The sequence below is a fragment of the Cebidichthys violaceus genome, unplaced genomic scaffold (assembly GCF_023349555.1).
Source record: "Cebidichthys violaceus isolate CVI_PGR_0920_01 unplaced genomic scaffold, fCebVio1.0.p SCAF_20, whole genome shotgun sequence".
Classification (NCBI taxonomy): Eukaryota; Metazoa; Chordata; class Actinopteri; order Perciformes; family Stichaeidae; genus Cebidichthys; species Cebidichthys violaceus.
Window position 1 is genome coordinate 8,072,438 of NW_027176373.1, and position 23,737 is coordinate 8,096,174.

The 23,737-nt window shown below is 38.5% G+C and overlaps 1 protein-coding gene across 1 annotated transcript in view; it reads right to left on the minus strand.

Annotated features, from left to right (window-relative positions):
• rxfp2a (relaxin family peptide receptor 2a) overlaps positions 1 to 20,950 on the minus strand; it is a 38,717-nt gene extending 17,767 nt beyond the window's left edge. The window contains exons 1-7 of the mRNA XM_068716515.1: positions 20,866 to 20,950; positions 14,700 to 14,843; positions 8,752 to 8,835; positions 8,300 to 8,405; positions 4,312 to 4,383; positions 2,171 to 2,242; positions 1,256 to 1,327 (exon numbers count right to left, since the gene is read on the minus strand). Coding sequence (XP_068572616.1) covers positions 1,256 to 1,327; positions 2,171 to 2,242; positions 4,312 to 4,383; positions 8,300 to 8,405; positions 8,752 to 8,835; positions 14,700 to 14,843; positions 20,866 to 20,950 — 635 coding nt within the window. The remainder of the gene's footprint in view (positions 1 to 1,255; positions 1,328 to 2,170; positions 2,243 to 4,311; positions 4,384 to 8,299; positions 8,406 to 8,751; positions 8,836 to 14,699; positions 14,844 to 20,865) is intronic.
• Positions 20,951 to 23,737: the final 2,787 nt, after the last annotated feature.

Here is a 23,737-nt window from a genome sequence, read left to right on the forward strand (position 1 = left end):
GAGCATAAAGACAGGAAAAGCTACAGAAGCTGAGAAATCTTCCTACCAGCACCTCTAAATTTGACCAATGAACACATTGTATCTCGTTAGTGTAATGCAGACTCTAGCTTAACCTTTAGCATGTAGACATGACAGTGGTATCAATATAACCCTCGGCAAGACTCAAACTTCCCAAAATGTCAATCTATTTTAAGTATTACAATGTTACCATACACTCACTGACACTATATTCCAACTTTTTCTGAGGAGTACTAGTGTGAGGTCACTAGATGAACCTCACAAAAATCCTTCTATATCAAGACCTGATGCGATGAATGCAGAAGACCTATAGGCCTAACAACAGGCCTAACAAAAGATGCAGTTTAAACTCTGGACCAATTACAAAATAATCCACTTCCACAAAACTTGGGAGTATTTCTGTTTCCTCTCAACAGCTCTCAACATGTTGACGGCGAGAGAGGGTGGGCGCTACGCCTCAGCATCGACTGCGTCTGTCTGGACGGCATCATCAGCTGTAACCTCCATATGAGGGCAGTGCAGAGCAGCGGCTGTCAGCCAGCCAGTCGGGGCAGAAACATGCACGAACATGCACTAAAAGCATGCGCGGTGGGCTCGGCTATGTACACAAAGCAAGAAGATGCTCAGATAACTACAAACACAGAGGGAGAGTGACTTCATTCTCTACTCAGGTAGACATTACTGTACCTTTATATAGCAAATAGTTGTTTGATGCTTTATTAATGTTTACAATGTTAAATACAGCTCCTTTAAACTCTTAATTAACAGAAATTCTCTTTTGTTTATTGGTGACTCAAAATCTTTTTCACAGGGAAAATAAGACACACAGCTGTACAAAATGTATGACCCCTATGGTCACTAACTACTCTCCCAGCTCACAAAAATAAATTCAACTCCCCCAGCTTTCAATACTGCAATCCAGATGATATCAAGCACGTAGAGAAGATTTGTTTTCAGGACCCTAAACCACGAAACCAAATCTGAAAATAAATTCCAGACACCTACAAGGATACCCATGTGTGGATATATCCACTTTAATAAAACCAGGCAACACAAAACAGAGCATGAGTACCCCATACAGACACATAAAGACTGCCACAAGTGTGTATGAATATACATTACACAGTGTCCCTTCAACTAAACTAATATGAAACCACAGTGGAGTTCACAACACAATAACTTCCTCATGTGTAGGTGCGTGTGTGTGTGTGCGTGTGTGTGTGTTTGTGTTACTCACAGCCACACTAACTGATGGAGATCCCTGAACACACCAGGACTAAGGGAAGATATCAAGTTTTCGCTGAGAAACCTGAGAGACAGAGTGAGAAGCAGAGAAAGAGGAGGTGATCGTAGTTTCTCTGACTCTCAAATATAATATAATATTTCCCGCAAAAATAGTCAGTTCGTCAAATGTGAGGATTTGCTGCTTGTCTTTGTCATACATCATAGCAAACTGAATATCTTTGGGTTTTGGTGAGATAAAACAAGCTGTGATGACCATTGTTGACATTTCATAGACTAAACGACTAATTGATTAAGTAGAAAAAATAACCAGGAGATAAATTGATAACGAAAAAATATGTCCAATTCTAGAACACAGTTACAGACTACAACATAAAACCTGTAAAACTTCATTGACAGTTATGCTTTCTGACCTTAATATACTTTTTGAGTAAATCTGAACTACTTGCGATGCCTGGCTTCCTCCTGACATTGACCATATTCCTTTTCTTTGCTGTGTGTGCTGTCTCACATTTGCACAGGGTCAGAGGAGCCTTTTTCAATACCGTCAGTATAAAGAACTGCTCAGTGGAAGATGGTCACCCCATGAATTTAAAGTGTTTGCAAGAGTTTAAACGTTGATAACTATTCGTGCCAGAGTTCAGGGTTTCATATATTTTTCACTTTTTATTCGTTCTGTGAAAATCCTTGAATTCCAACCTTTATAAAAAGGCTAATTGAGTTGATAAATACTACAAACAAAACATATCGATTTATTATTTCCTGCCCTTTAGTTCTTCATTTGATACCTGATATAAGAGATGTGCTCATCAAAGCTCATCAATGTGAAGATAAGGGAAAAAGACAATAAAACCCATGTAGATATTTCAGGAGAGATTACCGTCATTAATGAAGTGAGCAGGGTACTTACAACTTCTTTAAACTGTGCAGGCCGCTGAAAGCATGTTTGGATATGAACTGGAGGCTGTTGTTTTGCAGAAACCTGGGAACAGAGAGACAAAAAAATCATCAGAGACTCTACATCTCTGACTGTTCATCTCTCTTATGCATGTAATCACTCACAAATGCCATTGACTTCATTAGAATGTAAAAGAGATTAGAGTAATCATCATTACCATCTGCTGCACTATCATCCATTTCCCTTTTACACTTCAGTAAGAATGACAGGATAATACTCTAATCAGCATATTCTCCACATCAACTCAGAGGACAGTCAACTGCAGGGAACAATCATTTGCTCAGATGCAAATTATGACCAGACACACTAATAACAAGCCAGCAATTACTGACCTTTAGTCCGTGAATATGTTTGTGAAGGTGTGTGTTCCCTACCAATTACATTCTGCAGGCGAGACCAGCTTCATGAAAACTATAATTATAAGTCATTATTCATTTTGGTAATACATGCAGGACAGGAGGACAAAAACCTCAGATATAGAGGTACTGGACTGGAGTGAATGTTGTGTGCTTGCCTTGTGCTAACCATTACAATTCTTTAGTCTATTTACGGTTTGCCATTTGAGTCTCAAAACTAAACAAATACATTACGTAATTTCTTGTTAACCTATGTTGTGCATCGCTCTATCTTGTTATGTTATGGATCTTGAAGAACAACAATGCCAGTTTGCGAGTGTATTACATTATATGGGAAATTAAATCTAATTGAATTCAGCTTGACGGTTATAAAAACGTCAAATGTCTTTCGTCCATTATTGCACCTTTTTCAGCACCATTCCAAATTCCCAACAAGACTTTAGTTCTTCACCAACAATAACTTCTTCACCAACGTCTTAAACTGATACAGCATATTGTTAGACACTCTGTATCCGCCTCTTATGATACCAGGAAACAAAGGATGATTGTTTGTAGTGTGAAGTCACAGTCTGTGATTTAAGCCTGGTATAAGCCTAAGTTCAAATGTGAAGTTTAAACTAAGCAGCAAAAAGTTTGGCACCTGAATCCATATACAGGATAATATCAGATATGAAAGCAGGATGATAAAACAGCATGAATAAAAAGCATTTGCAAAATGTGTCTTTTTTTGTCAGAGGTATTAAGTCAACTTGATTTCTGAGGCTTTGGTTTGTAGTTCTGGTAAATAACTATTACGTTAAATGTCTTTATGTCAGTGTGGGCGAGGGTCTAGTTTTTTCAGGTGGCCTGTGCTTACTTAAGTATTCGTCATGATGATTTATGAGGCCCGTCTTCCTGTGTTTTCAAAAGTAACATGATGCAACTCACAAAGGCATAAATGGAACCAGAGATGATTCAGAGGAAATAATAAAAGCTGCATTAGCAAAGAGCTTCTGTGGCTCTCATACAGCTTACAAAACAATCATAATGTGCATTTATGGAGCATAATCTTTAAATTATTATTTGAGCAACCACTAGATAAAACTGACCCTCTGGTTGCCAGCATTACATTATTTACTAAGGCTTTGTCTCACATAATTTTATCAATGCAATGTAATATAATTGATTTAATAAAATGACATCAGCTTCAGTTCAGTCTGCAGAGACATACAGTAACTTTTACAACAACAACATAACCACAAATTATTTTTCAAAGTACAAATGTCAGAAAGAGATTTACTGTGGCACAGTGAAATCATGTCTTGCACAAAGCATTAATACTGTCAACTAGTCAACAAATCATTCATTAATGTTTTCTTTTCTGTTGTGAGACTGATGTTTTATCCTCTAACACATTCTGAGGATATAGCCACATTACATTACATTACGGTCATTTAGCAGATGCTTTTATCCAAAGCGACTTACAATTCAGTATCTATCTACACCGTAGACGCAGCTACGGGAGCAATTTTGGGGTTAAGTGTCTTGCTCAAGGACACATTGACACGAGACTAGCGGAGAAGGAGCCGGGGATCGAACCGCTGACCCTCTGATTGAAAGGCGGCCCTGCTCTCCACTTAGCCACGGTCAGCCACATTTACTGTGCTTCCACACTAAATGCATTAACATAAATAATGAGTAAACCAACCAAAAGCATATATTGTGAGGATGTGGAAAGCAGCATAAATAATTACTCACAGTTTCCCGAGGGAAGAGTATTCTGAGAAAACTAAATCGGACAACACTCGGATCTCATTGCTCTTCAGCGACCTGTAACAGAAGCCATGACATGCCGCAGTTAGAAAAACACAACACCTGATTCACACAAATAGAGTGCAGATAGAGGTAGAGAGAGGACAAAGTGTCTGAAGCATTAGGATTTATGAACAGTCACATAAAGACATTACTGCTGCCATTTTATCCAGACATTGCTTTGAAAGAGCTGGAGTCACACTCCCACATACTAGAAGCACCATTAGTTAGACTAAAGACTTGAAAAGGTTCACTGCTATTTAATCTGAAAAGGTTAATACAAGGGACATAAAAGTAGCAGAGCACAAATATATTTACTATCTACCCACCCCCACACACACACACACACACACACACACACACACACACACACACACACACACACACACACACACACACACACTGTTAGCGCCTGACATCTCAAGAGGAGTTAAGGTCTTAGCAGTAAAAAAAGAATTATATTAGAATTCAAGTAAACCTTTTTTGACTGAATCCCCAATGGGAATTAACTTGTTTTCAGGTCACACCATTCGTAGCAAAATAACTTATTTAACCAAAATATAACTTACGTATGCCTTAATTATACACACACCCACACACCATTTGATAAACAATAAAACACATTGGTAATAAAATCTAAAGCGCCTTTTATTTGCACAATACAGAAGAGGGCAACACAACTGAAACACTAAATCAATGCCCATATATATATATATATATATATATATATATATATATATATATATATATATGTATATATGTATATATTATTGTATCTTTATTTGTTTTCTTCAGAGGCCAAGTTGTGTGGTTAAAGTGTTGCTCCGGCTGAGAAAGTAATGACATGTATTATTCTGACATCACCAGCTCGGTGGTGAATCAGACTTTGTTTTAAACGGATTAAGCAGGAAAGATGGTAAAGGCAGAGAAGATAGATGGAAATGGGGAAACAACATTTTTAATAGGACTACAGATATTTTGAAACAATAACCTTTTAATGGACATGATCATCATCTCTCCATCTACTGCATTCGCAGGTGGTGGAATCATCTCATTTCAGCTGCCAGACTGAGTTCAGGCAAATGATGCAATAGCCATTATACTGTACACAGCCATAAAATGGTTATATATTATAAAAACAAAGGAACTTTGTGTTTTCTTCTGATCAAGAGAGATTATTAAAGTTCAAAAAGGCTTAAACTTGGTAATTACTAATGCAGATGTGTATGTCTCATAGATCAACACCTAAACCACACAAGTTTAAGCAGGTGGTGTGGAGCTGAAATGAAAAAATCGTGTCCACTTTAACAATAACAACTTCATATTTTCATCACAGTCATCGTCATGCACAAATACTGAAACAGTTGACCTATTGAAGGGGCACTCCAGCAATGTTATATTGCACTGTTGGGGGACTTGTGAATCTATTAGATTTGTTGAAATCGATTCTAACTTTTTAAAATTAATCATCTCCAAACGCGACGCCTCGCTGGCTGTCAGAGTAGACAAAGCCTCTCCAGAGACACAAGACCGCCGAACTGATTTTGATGTGAAAAATCTGTAAAGTGATGGCAATACTTTACAAAGTGCTTCATATTCGCATCCACTGAGAATAAATGACAATTAGACTCAAATAAGTTGCTCACCAACTAAGAAAAAGCTGAATAACAGAAAAAACGAAATCTACGGGAATAAGATTAAGCATCAAACAAATAAATGTTAACTAAACAGAAAATAAACACAAGTTATGTGCTCAACGCATGTGAGAAACTAACTGCAAATAAGAGTGTCAACTACAACACACACATCTACTGTGTATACAGTATATCTGATTTTATCTTGCTGGTGCAACTATGTGTGTGCAATCATGGCAAAGAACCTTTTGTGTTTGGATGTCAGATATTCAAGTAGTGGGCTTAGTCACAGTTCAATTTAAAATCAAAATCGAAGCTAGGCCAGAAAATGGCTTAAAAGTTAAACTGTGGAACTGATTCTGTACCTACTGGAACTTGGAAACTGATTTCTGGCCGGGGCGAGAAAAGCATTTTTTATATAAGAATTTAGAAACTGCATGACAACGCATGACATCTGGCAGAAAGAACACAACTAAATGCTCCAAAACATCCTAATATTAGCTTGTGATTGTCTATCAGTTACAACGTCGAATCTAGACGACCACAACAAGTCTGGAGAGTTTGTTAGTGAGCTCTGGCAGTACAAGCTGATTAATCAGTACAGAGAGAACAGGATATAGTTTTACTTTCTGAGAAACCAAATTGAAAAGGAATGAATTATTCAATGAAGCAATCAGGCCACAAATTAGAACCAGTCTTCAGACGCAGAGAAGCTGAGACTGAGATGAATGTGGGGACACTGCAGTATATGAACATGTCAAAAATAAAATGTATACACTCATCCATCTCTGTGACTCTACAAGTGGGTGTAGATAATGATTGATGGACGCAAATAAATCATGGATGCTCTTGTAGTCGGAGTTCAATCAATGATTATTTAGTCAAAAGTGGTGTCACTTCTTTTTGTTCAGGGAGTCCTCTTTACTCAGAGGAAAAGAGAAACGCCAGAGGCTGCTGCTGGAAAATGTACTTTCAACTATTCACACTAAATAAAAGAGATAAGTGAGACAATGAATGCATTAAACAACAACACTAAATAAGTGATTAAACAAGTTATATAATGAAATACGTTTACTGCTGGAATGCTGAAATCAGATTAGTCCTGAAATTGGCAACCAAAATAGGCTAATTAGCATTTTAATTGATGAAAGGAGAGAAGCGAGTTTAAGTGAATAGTTTGAGTAGCATAACAACTGGAAACTGCTATGCTACTATGCGGTCACCAGAGCTCAGAAAAAAGAGACATTTTTCACAGCAGACATTTGGCTTGTCATGGCGTGAAATGCAAATTGGTGTAATCTATAACATTGAGAACAACTGCAGTCTATATAGGAGAGCTAAAGATTTAGGAGAGCCGTGCTGGCTCACTGGCTGTAGTTTCAAACCACATACTTCTTCTTTCATTGCACCGTAAACTATGACCCTCTTGCTCATATAGCCGCTGCACAGAGAATTGAGGGTCAGAACAGCCAGAAAAGCATGTTTGCTTGCACACTGCAAAATGCGACCGAATGTAGTAGAACATTGTTGTATTTTTGTCATACTGCATTTGAAATACTATGTATTTGGACATACTAAATATCTTTCTGGCATATCACATTGTATGACTAGTCTGGACATTGGAACATGTCTGCCATGGAAAAAGGTTTATAAGCACTTTGTATCTTGATTTATCAGAATACAAAATCAGGTCAATGGAGTATTGCAGCTGCGGAGACACTGACCAGCAGAGTGTCTGACTTTCTTTACTAAGTGTACTGGGGAAAAAAATCACTTAACTCTATTGTTTTCAGCAGATGAACACCAGCAAGGCCAGGGAAGATGGTGTCAAAGCAAAACATTTTTTTCTGTTTGTGTTTCTCGTGTGATCTTGTGATATCGTGAAAAGCCAGCTGCCATGCGAGGGAAGCCATCAGTCAAAAATAAGGAGGATGGTTGAAAATCCTAAAATGGCTAAGCATTTAAATATAGCTGCAAAGTCTAACAAAGGGCAAAGGAAACTTTGGAAATAATTTCAAGAACAGCCTCGGTAATTGGTTTGGGCTTTTTTCCGTCTGTTCAGCAAGCCCTTTTATAAGCAACACACTGATTCAGCACATCTAATTACCACTTACAGTTATCATCTTGGTGATTTCAAATTGATTTGTGTTTATTTGATTTATCAAACAGGATTCAATGTTCTGACCATCAAAGCCTCTACATCTCCCAGAACAGAAACAACGACCTGAAAACAGCATCGTCTAACCCATAACAGCTTCTTTAAGAAATGAGGGAATGAAGACTTCTCACTTTGAACTTACAGAGAGGTAACATTTGGAGAGAGAAGTGGAACATCCTGCAGGTTGACCTCCACACACACCACATCCATCTGTATGCAGTCACAACTCTCTGGATACTCCTGCAAGACTGTACACACACACACACACACACTCATGAATTCTAACTATAGAGGCTTATTACAGAATAATAACAATTGATAGTAGTCCTTTGGGACACAACATGAATCCTTTGGTGGCTATTAAGGTTACAGTTAATGATTATTATCCATTATCGAACAACTGTTGAAATTAAAAATGCCGGTCACAATTTCCCAGCACTCAACAGTGATTAAATTAACGATGATTCTCTCATAATGATCCTCATCTCATTAATGTCTGAACACACAAATATACTGTACACACACACACATGCTAAAAGTAAATACTACTTATACACAAATACAATACACACACGCACACGCACACACACTTACAGCACTCATTCCGGAAGTAGTTGTCCACATCATTGGCATCTTGTAGTGTTTTACCAATTAAGTCGGCCCATCCGATGTTGTCCCCTGCAAAGCCAGACAACAAACAATAGTTATCTGTACAACACAGAAATGACCATGAACAGCACGTTAAAATGTTGCTGAATGTAATAATATATCATGAGGCTATTGGTATGTCTACTGCAAAACAGATATATTATACTTACAAAGTTTTGACTAAGCAACTGTCATATATGTCAAAATGAAGCACTCACCACCTTACCGGTTTGAGTCACTTTTATGTCTATAACCAAGCAACCTAACGATGGCAATAAACTAGACTACACACTCATGTTTTAACTCAACAAGAGGGGATCATAACCCATCCATCCATTATCTTCATCCTGTTCAGAGTCATGGGGGGACTGGAGCCAATCCCAGCTAGCATTGGGTGAAGGCGAAGGCAGGGTTCACCCTGGACAGGTAGGGTGGAGTACTTTGTTAAATAAGATGCAATTGAGAAAGTTCTCTTCTTCACTTCCCTGGAGTAACACGAGCTGATAGACAACTCAAAGCAGAATGAAACCAGAGTGTATTTCAGTAATGTTTCCCACTTAAGTGTGTTTATACCCCCTGAATGAGACTGTGTTTTCACGGCTTGTGACTTGAATTCTAACTTACAACGCTAATAAGGTACCTTCCAGTGAAATATCTCCGCTTAGTAAATCCATGCTCTTCTTTATACCTGCAGTGGTTGTGTCAAAGCAACAAAGTTATAATACGCCTGTTTGGAAATTACCAATGTTAGTGTAATGTTTCTGTCTCAGGTGTGTTTTTTGAGGGGTGGATTTAGTGATTAGAGGGCACCAGGCCAACACTGTCTTCTTTGAGTTTTCAACCTTCCTCTAACTGGGAATGTTGGCATTGGCAATAGTAGAAGAAGTACTCTAAACTATTACCTATTAATGATAAAACTATTAATACTGCACAATGAAAGTCCTGCATTCAAATGTTAACTTCAAGTGAAGAGCCTTTTATTAGTTATTAGTCCAGGTACATTTTTTAAATCTCAGCATCATAATAAATGTCAACCTGTTAGAGACCCTTAAAGTTGGGCCCGCAGGCGGTAACTGGTGAAGTCTGCCCCTGATGATTTTTCTTGAACCAAAGTGAAATTCACTGACCCTGAAGAAGTCACGACTTGGGTGTGTGACGAACAGGTGTATTGCTTTTGGCTATAGAAAGTGCAGTGTTGAGCATAAAGGTGTTTGTACTAACGTTTTTTGAGGAAGCCGCAAGCAGCAACACCACAGGCCAAGAATTCAGTTTGTTCTGAAGAGGCATGTGTTGAACTGGAACTGCACTACACACCAGTGACGTGCGGTGAGGTTCGTGGTTGGTGAGGCACTGACTCTTTCAGAGTCAGATTACAAATATATGAACCCAATAGAGCAGCTTAAATCACCAATCAATTGGCAGCTTGCACATTGACTACTGGTTGTTTTTCATATTTCATATCAGCATTCTTTACACACACATAGGTAAGGTACATATTTGATTCCACCGAAGCGCGTGCACCGTGATCCGGCTGCACATGGTGTTTTATTTTGAAAAATCACCGGATGCTCTATCCCTTATCGGTGTTTGACTTCCTCTCTGGGTCGATCTGCTCTGTGTAGATTGATGCGACAAACCCGACCCGTGGGCTCTCGCACGCCCCCTTCAGTGAGGCAGAGATACTGTTTGCCTCTGTGCTTTTTCACTGTGATTTAATGTCAGATCAGCAACACTAAATATGTTCTACACAAACGTGAAATACATTACCTATTCTATGTAAAGAAAGGACATATAATAAAAGTGTCTACAGATATTACCATGGTGACAAACAATGAGAAAGCAAAAGGCATGCGCTCTACCCAGTTAGTGAGGGATTCACAATCTGAGGTGAGGAACAGCTCGTCACTGCCTCACCTCACTGTCTCCTCTGTTTGAACAGGACATGCGCTAATTCAGAGATTTTGATCATAAAAATGCTTGAAATGATTGGAATCATACAGAAATTACATTTATAGCACAGATCAGTAGAGAAATATTAATATTTATTTGATCATTATTTGCTTTTTACTTTTCATGATGGCAGGTGAGGCTCAGCCTCCCCTGACCACACGTCCCTGCTACAAACATCTCAACGAGGCTCCGTCGATGTCTTTTAATGAAAGTCAAATTTGCACCGGCAGAATAAATCAGAGCCGATTGGAGCTGTCAGACATGTATGTTGTCTTTGACAGGAAGCCAGCACATTCTGTGTGCACACCAACCACAGTTTACAGTCAGCTAACATTTAGTGAACGTAGATAAGAAACAGATTTGAAGAGTCACAGCTGATTATGAGCAGATGTGATGGAGGGATATTTGTCTTTGCTTAAGGAAAGCCATCTTTTTAATAAACCCTCGGACTAAACCTTTTGTGTAGTTCACTACTATGCAAGTGACATTTATCCTTTTAAGTAGTGAAATGTGCCAGGAGTTAGGTAAGCACTGCTATTGAAGCTCAGTGCTGATGTAAAATGATGTTTTGACAGATCAGTCGGCCCCGCAGCTGATGTCAGCCTTGGCTGTCATAAAATCTACTGAGCTCTCGTGAGACCATTCTCAAACCGCATCTCTTTAAGCTTCACTTTCAATTAAGTTTCCAGATTGAAGCGTTGCCAAGTTGCTTTTCCACAGTTGTTGCTTGAGGAGCTGGCTGACCCGTAGAAGAGCAGCGCACTCCACTTCAACAGCTAATCATAAATGTCACCTAGAAACTGTAGTTTAACAGCAACAACAAGGCCGTCCTTTACCATCTGATATTGACACTGATCTGACTCAAATCCATCCAGCACATTGGTATAAACAAAGCTATGGCATTACCTGTGTGTATTACTGTTTAAATATGCCTTAGACTGTCTTTGAGCCATTCATTGTCCATTGATCATCTGATACCTGGTCTGCAACTTCTCATTCCCACTGACAGGGTTGTTCACTCCAGCTTTCAGAGCACGCTGTAGTCATGGCAGCTCCTGGAGGACTGAATGTAACAATCTATAAAAGCGGAAATATTCACACTTAAATCTACACCTGTGATTAAAATATAAGACATCTCACTGGAAGGAGCTTGGATTAAAGAACAAATTGCAGGTGCAGCTGCTAACCAGTCCTGCAGTTTTACAGACTACACGCTGAGCAACTTGCTTTTATGAAAGACATTCAATTAAATGAAATTCCCTTATGCAGGTTTATGCAGGTGTTACCGAAATCAAAAAGGCATTCATTTAAAATAACTGCCTACTCAAAGATACAAGTGCATGCTTTCAGACTTTCATACTTTCAAGCTGAATGCTGAACTCTGATAAAGATGTTTGCGTACAGATAGATCAATGCTCAAGTATCTGCCGTTTTGGCGTCTGACTAGATAAGTGCCCTTTTTGCAAGACATTTTATTCTATTTTTCTAACTGTAGATTTAGTTTTTACATTCGGCATCAATCCTCAATTAAAAGTGTGTTATAATGCCCGACAACTGCATTTGAGTTGTTATTCAGCAAAACACAGCCAGCTAACACAGTCAATGCATGCAAATTGAGCATCATAGAGGCAGAGCGCAATAGAGTCCCGCTCCCAACAGAGAGAAAAAATGGGAAACTGTGACCCTGACACTCAATAACTCAATTGACAGTGTGCAACTTCTGTTAAATGTGGATAGCGTTACAACAGAAAGCTATGCAGTTGTATATCTTGCCCAACAATTATCTACTTAGGTTAACAACAAGCAAGCTAGTCCAACATAAAATTGTGCTGTCAATGAAAAAGAGTGAAATCTGGTAGGCTAGCTACTTCCTTTGTCGGGCAACTGAAACAGGCAAAGATGCATTAGGTGGTTAATACACAGCTACTTTTGTGTGTGGACTTTTTGTGTCAATCATTAGGCATTATATTCACACTGTGTATATTTTAGGCAGGTGTTGGAAGGAGAGAGAGCATAGCAGCTGTGCTCAATGTGAATCTCAAAAGTAACCGCCTGGGGAGATGTCCAAAGAGGACTACAGGTGTGATGTGTGGAGAGGAGAGGAAAAGAGAGGAGAGAAAAGGAGAGAAGAACAAAGTGAGGAGAGGAGGACAGTCTAGGAGAACTAAATGAGACCAGTAGAGAACAGTTGATTTAATTTATTCTATAAATGTGTTGATTTGAGTGGTTATTTATTTCATAGATCTGTATGAGTGAAATAAATATAAGTACAACATGTTCTACAGTATGTAACTTAATTTTTTAGAAATAATTAAAGAATGCTCTGTTTTTGTTCCCCACAATGGCTGTGAAGATGGTGCCCATTAGGTGAGTCTCTCTTTTCAACTTCTTGTCACTATGGCAATGTTGGAAAAGAGAAGTAATACAGCAGAGAGTGGGTTTGTGGTTGTTGACTGGATGGCACTACTGACACTAATTTGTGCATCCTCTTGATCTAGCTGACAGGAGAAAATATATTTTTAACCCGCAGCAATTAAATTGTTTTTCAAAATTCCAACTCTTAGACAGAGGAAATTAGTCTGATCTAGCCTCCAGTGATGGATGATGAAACACGTGGTGTAAGCAGTTCTATTAATTGAAAATGGCTCTTTTTGATTAACTTGACTATTGTGTATTCAATCTTAGTGTTACTCTGACCTCATACTTAACAGTCTCTTCTCCTATACAGTTAGTTAGACATTGTAGAGGATAAAGATGGTGAGGAGGTTTGTCCAGTGGTTCATCCAGATGAGCACGGAGCTGGAGACGTTACAGGAGAGCAAGGCTCCAGTTGGTCTGGAAGCCTGTCATCTGTTTTCTTTTTACCATAGTAAGAGAACCGTGTTTGCTCTCAAAAAATAGTTGCATACATCACATGAAGTATTGCTCAAATTAACTTACAATATGTGGTCGCATGAAAATGACTTTCAAAGCTCTGGCTCAAACTATTTAATGAAATCTTTCAACAAACAATATCAAAATGAAACAGTCTTTGCTTTTCAAAATGAAGACATGTGGAGTATCATGATCATGAGGTTACTGTTACCATTCAAACCTCAGTAGAAAGTGAACTGGCATTTAATACTGAGCCAAGTGAAAATCTGAAACTTTTTCCTTTCCTGCTTGGCTGAATCTAGCAAGACACAATGTCTGTAGCGAGCACATGCTCAGTGGATAATGATTGCATGCTCACGCCTTTGATTAATAAACAAGCATGTCATCCTCAATTCCTAATATTGTTTAACATTTAAAATGGGAGCTATTTGGAAAACTTCAAATAATTACTTGATCACCTCCTCTTATCGGCTCACTTGCAAACGACAGTATAATAATAATACAAATTAACTTTATTTATATATTTATTATAAGCACCTTTAAAGAGTTTACAAAGTGCAAGGCAATAATAACAATAACAGAAAGCTCAGTGAGATACATTACGATTGAAATAAACTGAGAAATGAATAAAATAAAATAATAATAATTTAGTAAAATAATTTAGTAAAATCAACAAATAAAAATAAAACAGAAAAGTGACGACATCACATAAAAGCCAGTCTATAAAAATGTGTTTTAAGAAGTGATTTAAAAGTATCAACTCTCTTCCAATGGTGCACATATTTTCTTGGCGTTTTTTGCTTCGTGCTGATCCCTAAAACATTTTCTGGAAAGAACCGAGGCCACAATGTGGTTGAGACTCAAAACTTATTTGAGGCGGCAATTATATTTTAAACCTTCATCCTTTGCCCTGCACAGTTAAATGACGATTTCTACTTTTGTAGCCGTAATGACGTTAGACAAATATAACGTCTTTCACTTGTGTGGATGCACAAATTCGAACTTGCCCACATTGTGAAGCGGTGCATTTGTCATATGAAGCTGCTATGACTTTATATACACACACTTACCACAGCGCTGCTCGTCAGCTCCATTGGGGCAGTCTTTGTGTCCGTTACACTGCAAAGCCTGTGGGAGGCACTCACTTATGTTCCCACAAGGAAACTGGCCGAGGGGACATCTAGCGTCTACTTCCAGCCTACTGGCCAGCAGCGCTGAGGGAGGAATGCAGGAAAGAGAGTGAGATCACATGGACCATTCTCAAAATTAGCACCAAATTTCAGCCGTCAACATTTTTCTTTGGCCTGACATATCAGGGGAAAGGGTCACTTGGCAAAAAGCCTGTCACATTATTAACAAATGTTAATGTTTTTTTGCAAGTTAAAGCAGGTAGTTGAAATGGGAGGATTATTAGACTAACAGTTAACAATGAAGCTACTGCTGTTGTGTCACACGTGTAGATGCGCAGCTTTGGAGACATTCATAGCTGCAGGTATTGAATAAATTCAGAGACTCAAACGACGTTTTGGCAAAACCCGGATTACATTCAGTGGCATGAGGAGATATTATTTGTGATACTCATCAATCTGACCTGTTACTGACTCTGCCTTCATTGCATTTAAAGTTATATCTTTATGGACATTTCAATTTCTAAAGCTCATCAAACTGTTTCTTTTGCGCTCTCTTTCGAATACAGTCTGATTCCCACAGCCGAAACACCCCATCTCTCCCAAACAGATGGGAAAATGACCCGTTAAGCTTGTCTGGTATACCTAGTCCCCTTCAATACAGATAATCCATCAAAGCCGTCATGTCTTGAAACCAAAAAACTTCACCTTTTTTACTCTTACTGCACTATTACTTTCACCTCTGTGCCACCATTTAACACATGACCCATATCTTGAAGCATGCGGAGCTTGAAAACGAGGGTGACCGAACAGATGATTGATTTATCTCAAAGTAATTTCAGGTTTCATTTCAAAAGCTATCATATAGCACAGCTTTGTTATTTAAGACCAAAATACGAGTTAGTCACCAGACACTTAAGCTGTCATAAAGACTTTTTTCGGCTGTGCACTAACTCCAACCTGTCATGTCTCTGGCTTGAAAAACAAGCCAGGAACAAATCTGTCATTAATGCCTGCCAGATAAAATAAATGCACAACTCACATCTGCAATACTGCACATGAAGTATTTCTCTTTTCTTACTGACACCCAAAATAAAAGACCTAAAAAGCTCTTTCTTGTACTTGTCGTACATAATCAGCAAACAACATTGTGTTGTAAATTAGCTGTTTTTTAGTGATATCACAAAGGGAAACACAAGTTTTAGATGCTGAAATGAAAGAAAAACAAGAAGATCAAAAGTTTGTTGATTGACATGCTTAATTTGTTTGTAATATCTTTGTACACTAGGACCTGGTTAATTCACTGGAGAATGATTATTATAATTCTTTGTATTGTGATATTAGGGAGGAAGAGCTGATTCACAATGTAATTCAGAGCATTTTTTATTCCCATAGAAGTACTCACACTGTCACGTTTTCTCTTTTTATAAATCCCAACCTCTGTGTGGAAAATGTACATCTTTAAGCACAGTTAAAGCTGCCATTTTTGCATGTGTAACATTTGAATCTGCATTTATAAACTTGCCCTACGAGGCACAAACGTTGCAAGAAATCCCACTAAACCGCATCCCAATCAAGACCAATCAGCACCACTGTTCAGTTTATTGAGGAATCCCCGGGAAGATTCAGAAAAGCAAACACAGGGAACATGTTCTCAGGTGAACAGCACTATCAGGAATGGCTACAACTGGGAAGGGTCACTGCTGAATAAGAGAGGTGTGCAGAACAGGGCAGCTCGCTGAAGGTGAGGAACACAGCATTTTGTTTGTGGCCGTTGTATACATGTTAACATTAATGTTTCATGAGGCAATTTTGGTATATTATTTGTCTCGTGAGAATAATTTTCAGAGGTGGTCATTAAATAATATTTCCTTCACTAAATTATTAAATTGCATTTATGCCAACTGCTTACAGTCCTGTAAAAACACTTAATCGGAAAAATCAGTAGCATAACAGGATTTAAATGAGTCATCCGTTTTTAAATTGTGGCAACACCGCACTATCAGACTTTGGAATAAGGATCAAGGTTTTATCAAATCAACACTAAAAATGAGGAGGACAATTATCAAGGTTATCAAAGCAGGGCTTCGCCTCCCCAAACCCATTTAATATTCATTGAGAAAGCTTTTAAGAGATTTGAAAGGGCTCTTGTTCCTCCTTAACATCTGTTGTGCTGGCATCATGGTGAGGAAGAGAAAACATACTTTATCCAGAACTGTCATGTGTTGAGAGTAAACATACAATTGGATGAATGGGAGACAGACAGTGTGAATACCAAAAATCCATTACAACACTATTTAAGTAAGCAATGTTCTGTCTTTCATGTTTTGTCTCTGATTTATGTGACCTCAGTGGACAGTGGTTATTGCAGTACCTTCTGTCAGGTGTCGCAGCGAATGTTCCCCTGAACACAAAGCCCTCATGAAATTTCATGACATTACCTGAGCAGTGCCATCTAAATCAAACTACATTCTAACACACACATGTTGAGTCACACAGCAAGTTTAACAATTACCTGTCTAGATTGTCTTGGCACAGCATTGCATTCACAGTGTAACCTTTGAATCCATTCACACGAACACACACTCAAATTCAGAACATTGAGATTTGCCCTGAGATGTGCCTGGAGGACTATAAAGCTATAAAAAGAGACGACATGCCATGTCAAAACAGACACAGCAGGAAAGTACAGTGATGTTGAGAAGTGATTTATTGTTTAACTTTTTAATAATCTAAATGGAAGTCAAGAGTGCATGTGCAAACACACACTACATCATTTATTAACTCGTAGAATTTAATAAACCTATTAATATTAAGGCATTTTAAGACCATACTTGGCAACTTCATTTTCTGAAGTGCCCATTTTGGCATAGTGATTGAAAGTACAACGCAAACTACTTCATGGGCATTTAGACAACATAATGAATTTTAAATTGAACACAGAGTACGAGGTCAAAGATCAACTAAAATGGACGTAAACATCCTCAGAACTGAGAGTCAGCACGTCTCCTCTACAATCAATGTTTTATTTCAAACCCAATGTCTTGGAATCAATTAATTAGTTTGTTTTTATGAGCTGTGTCAGCAAGAGCCGCTGTGCTGAACAGACAATACATCGGAACTAAATAAACCTCAGCAAACACTGTTTGCCTGAAATGAAAGTTGACCCACGATCTACGAACAGACTGAAATAATAAAAACAGGCCGAGAACTGATCCGCCTCAGGCAATATTTTTTCCCCTGGACACATAGGTGTCTCTCAATTATTTGTTTGCGTGTTTTGTCTTTCTGGTTGGCAAGTGGTTCTATTTAGTGAAATATATACAACGCCTGCAATTTTTACTACAGCGCTGTCATTGAACACAACTTTGAGCTCAGTTTAATAAAGTTTCAAAAGAAGCTTCCTGTTAAGACCGGTTCTTCTATGTTTAGAAAAATAAATACATTAATCTACAAAGTCTTCAAATACTACTGTTGGTTCATTACAGACAGATGCTGAATTGTATTTTTATTTCAAATCTAAAGGTGCCCTGTGGAGTTTTTGACCACTGGTAGCACTATGGAGCTGTGATTTTACAAGTGAGGCCGTGTGTCGTTTGTATTGTGCACACAGGTGCATGAAGTGTCACACTCTTCTGCTGATTGACAGCTGGTGTCAACAACGTGCCAAAAAGTGAAGGCAGTGAACAAGACTTCTTGCAAGAAAACATGGATGTAAATGGTGCCCCACTTTTAAAAAATTGCTTTGCAAATATAACACATTTGTTAGACCTCAAGGACACATTACTCACCATGTGTTTTAGTGAGACAACCTGAACGTTTACAATAAAACTCCACAGGGTACCTTAAATATGCACTGGAGGTGAGTGTTTGCTATTCATCATCTGATTTTAGCAAGCAGGTGGTTAAATGTGATGAATGTAAAAACATCAGAAAACAGCAACTATTGGAATGTGTTGAAACCATGTTGCTTGTAATGACCATGACTGAACATCTACTCCTGCAGCCTACTGAAGTCAATTAGTGGATTTGTCAGGTGCTAAATATTCTATTTATTTTCTCTTATATATATATATATATATATATATATATATATATATATATATATATATATATATATATATATATATAGAAACAAATAAAATCTGTAACCAACCAAAGGAAATATTAAATACAGTATATTAAGAACCTCTGGCAAAGCTCCCCTACTCTGAGGCAATGGTAGAAAATACAAGAAGCGGGCCCAGTTTGACACAGCACCTCTCCCAGAGGCAGGGAACCTTCACACATGGAGACTAAAGCAAAGAAATGACAAAAACTGACATCATTCCACCTCTGTGGCGTCCAGTCTGAAAGATGCTCGTACCACATCTGGGTGTTCACTTCAACTGTATCTATTCAGTGACCAACGGGACAAATATATGTGTACTGAATACATTTGGAGACTACCAGCGGCAACCAGAGAACCAGAGAACCTCTAATAATGTTGATGGTTGACTGAATCCTAAATCCTCGCTCCACGGTCTCTGCTCCACTGGAATCTCTACTCAAGGTTCAAAAATGGAAATTGCCTGTTGGTGCGCCAACTGCCCCCTCTCCCTAAAGACAGAAAAGACTCGATCTGACAGATGCCAGCAATTATCGGTGTAATTTTCTGTTATCTGACAGGAATTCACTGTTTGAATGCTTTGTAATTGTCTAAGGGATGATTGTCTGAAGACTGAATGTCTTCCTCATTTCCATTCCTCCGCAAGTCCCAGAACATTTGATATAATTGGTGACCGATAGCTCTGTGAAGGATACAACGTCCCTGACCCTGAAGCTCTGCAGCCCTAGTGGAAAAGTTTGATTCATTGCTTGTCAATTTCTCTCAGAAAAATATGGAGTCAATTCTGACTGCTCCTGACTGAGGTAATAGGATGCAGTAGAGAGACACTGAATTGTTTGTCGTGTGGTTGTTGAAATCATCCACTGTCTGCAGTTTACAGCTGATGCCGGTTTTGTAGATTTTGCTCTGTCCCATGTGATACATTTTTTTTTGTTATAATCTTTTATACTTCTTGAATGTTCATTGTAACTGTCAAGTGGTATTAAAAAGCAATAACCCCGGTAATATCAATTGGCAAATTGAACAAAATCAAAAACATGTGTGGAGTGATCATTTTTGCATCTCATTGTGCCAGCTATCACAAGTAATTTCACAGTTTGCAACCAAACAACAGCATCATATGTGTCCCGGCTCATCACTTGCACACACACACACACACACACACACACACACACACACACACACACACACACACACACACACACACACACACACACACACACACACACGCACACATCATGCCAGAACTCATGCAAATATTTGGACACAATAAAAGATCCGAAGATGAGTCGCAGACTGGGAGGTGGAGGTAGTGTGAGTGGGCATGCATGCATAAGACGTGATCCGGATATTTAATTGTCTGATCTTTAACAGCTCAACCTCCCACTATAAAATCCCCCATAATACCAAATGACCAACCATCTGACTGATTGAGATGTGACAGTTTAGAGAAGAAAAAAATGTTTGTATAATTTACTATGTCAAATTCCCTGACTATTTTCACCTATATTATTGATTATGAATCTAAGTAATACTCTTTAAGCACAAGGAAAAAAGCATCCTTAATTTTAGGATTCTTTCCTTGTGAGGACAGTGGTCAATCGTGAAGCCTATTTCATGCCTTTTCGCCTCCATCTGCAAAACAGTGAAGACAATTCCCCAAAGAAACACGATTTATATCCAAATCATATAACTGCAGGCTTTATTTGGTGTTTAAAAAACCCGTTTCCTGCCCAGATAAGTATTTTTAAAACAGGACAAGCCCACAGCTTACGGTGGAGATAACATTGATTCATTATGTGTCACTCATGAACTGTCTCTTCAACTGTGGATGTCAATGTTCATTCACAAAAGCACCCTGAACAACTTGTGATGAAAGCAAATGTGAGAGGGAAATATAACAATTAGAAGGCTAAGAGAAATTATGAGAAACACGGCAAAGAGACTCCAATCAATAAAACAATAGTCATGTAACCTTCTCCTCCCTCCATGTTTCTTTACCTCTAATCTCAGTATGAGTCAGGTGGATGAGCAAAATGATGACAGGCACGTCCATCCTGAGGCTCAAAAGTTTTCCTGCGCTCATGTCGCTCAGCTGTAGAGCTTCACATCAATTAACGATAGGTTGAAAAAAAAAACTGCCAGACGACAGATAAGTGAGCCGAAGTCGCAGTCAGTCCGAATGTTAGAGCGTGTCCGACATTTAAAAACGACCGAAAGGGCGAACTAAGCCATTGGAAGGATATGTAGAAGTAGCTACGCGGTGTGCAAAAACATCCAGAGATGACAGAGACATTCTCTCCATGCTGTCGGCACCGTGTGTCTCTCTCTCTCTCTCTCTCTCTCTCTCTCTCTCTCCCTCTCTCTCTCTCTCTCTCTCTTTCACACATGCACGTGGGCGCACACACACGCAATCACAAGCACCCGTTGACATGGTCTCGAGGTGCGCAAACGCTTCCACCGCTCATCGCTCTCTTTCTCTCTCTCTCTCTCTCTCTCTCTCTCTCTCTCTCTCTCTCTGTCTCTCTCTCTCTGTCTTTCTCTCTCTCCCTAAAAAAACATCTGTTCTTTACCTGCAGAAGCTCATTTCCTGTCACTTGTGCCAAGCAGCACAAAGTGTGAAATGTGGAGGTGCAGCAGCCATGTTACATGGACCTCCTCAGGTCTGAGGATCCAGGCTACACATGAGTTTAGTTAGTGGAGCTGATAGCAGTAGGGGTTTCACTGTGATTTATGTCTGTTATACTTGCTAATTGTAGAGCGAATGATTTTGTTTTTCCCAGCGTGAGATGGTCCACATCTTTTGTTTTGCAAATAAAGGACCAGAACTCATTAAAAAAAAACAGCTTAGACTCCAAGAAATCACTGCATCCAGCACATAACTCCTGCAAAATAACTTGCCTTTTACACTTTGTTTTTAGTACTGACAACATACTATAATATACTATATATAATAAGATACTATAATATGTGAATTAGTTAGGTTAGAGGTGCTGTGAATTGGATTTTTTTTAAAGTTGCTGAAAGTTTCATTACTGTATTTCAATCACTTTACGTTGGATGGTCTGATATGCAGATAGGGCTGAGTTCAACAGAGGAGAGTTTTGAAATAGTCAAAGAATCATCCAAAGCAGCAGGGAAGGCGTTTTCTCAACAGAGGTTTTCATGCACTCTCTGTCAAAGTAGGATATGAAGCAGCAGCCTGGCAGCAGCAGCAGCAGCATGCCATTATAGACGCTGAGCACATGTTTCAGTGCTGCTCTTTGTTTTGCATGAAAAACCCAGAATCGTACCATTTAGGCAACATGCCCATGTTTACACCCGTGAACTGTGCCCTTACCTATCAGCCGCCAGGAGAGAGCAGCAATTTTCTTGTTTGGCAACAAAGAACGACAGAGTTAAGGTTACAAATCTTTCTTTTGATCTTGGTTTTATTGGCTAATATGTCCCTTTGAAGCTCATCTACCTCTAGTTAGAGCCTTATCTGGAAATAGATCACAAGCTTCTGTCTTTCTTTATTAACAAGGACATTAATTAACATTGATTATGGATTACGCAAAAGGCTATTTATTTTATTATAAGAATAAGAATTCTAATTCTAATAAATAATAAAGAATATAAGATTGAAATTAAAATGGCACACATAACACACACATAATACACATAAGAAAAGGGAATATTAATGTAAGCAAAGATATTATAAAGGTCGATGCTGTGTTTGTCCTTGTTTTTGCAACCTTCCATTGAATTATAGATCATCTGAAATGGAAAACTTATTTTAAAAAATTCACACTAACTGAATTCACAATTACTGGTAATGTTTGGTTTTGTTATGTAGTTGTTATGGAAAAAGGCTGAAAACTCAGAGTCAGCCCCAAGACAGCCTCATCGACTGATACTGATGCTTCTGAACCGACAGCTGTGTGTGAGTCTAAGATGGTCTTACACAGATAAGATGGTCTAGATCATCTACGATGGTCCCAGTGAGCTACGAAACATTTTCACGACATTTATTTTCTTTTTGAAGTGGATGATTCAAAGAATCCAAAAGTAACTCAAAAAACTTCACAATTATACTTAGAAAAACCAATAATGAGATGATGAGATAGCATGTCCACTTTCTATAATTTCATTAGAAAAACATTACCCGAGGAGGGCTTTTTTTTCTGGAATACATTTTGTTGTTTCATCAGATAACATGGCAGCTTACGCTCCACCAAAAGCATATGGTGACATTGAATTTGATTGCCATTGTCATTTAATTTATCAAAATTACAGCTGCTGTTTTGATGCAAAACAGAGTCCCAAAGAATTCAAAATATAGACGAAGAAAATGAGAGACTCAATGTCCCTGAAAAAAAGCCTTCAAGTTACTTCTTAGGAGATCGTGTGTGTGATCCAGAAGTTAAATTGGCCTGGTGCAGTAGTTCCCTGCCATGTTCCTGTCTGGAGCAACAGTTGTTGTTTTTCCCGTCACAGCATGAGCCCTGGAGATACAAATGAACCTCATGACATCTTTGATCTCACACATTTTGCAACAGTTCAAATTAACGCATTGCATTTGATGATGCTATGCAAAAGATGATTGCTTTGGACTTAATCCATGACATGCTTTTTGACCACAACAACAACGTTATCACCTTTGAAATGTTATAGTGCAATCGTGTCTTCAAACAGTCATACATTTACACACCCAGCAGGCAAACAGAGTAACATTCATTGCGTGTTTGCTTTTGCTTTGTATATATATATATATATATATATATATATATTTTTTTTTCACCAGTAACTTTCATCAAGGTATAAAATCATTGATTAAGCTTCCATTCACTCAGTCTGCAAAAATACAGAGAGGGGAGCAGTGAAAATGAGA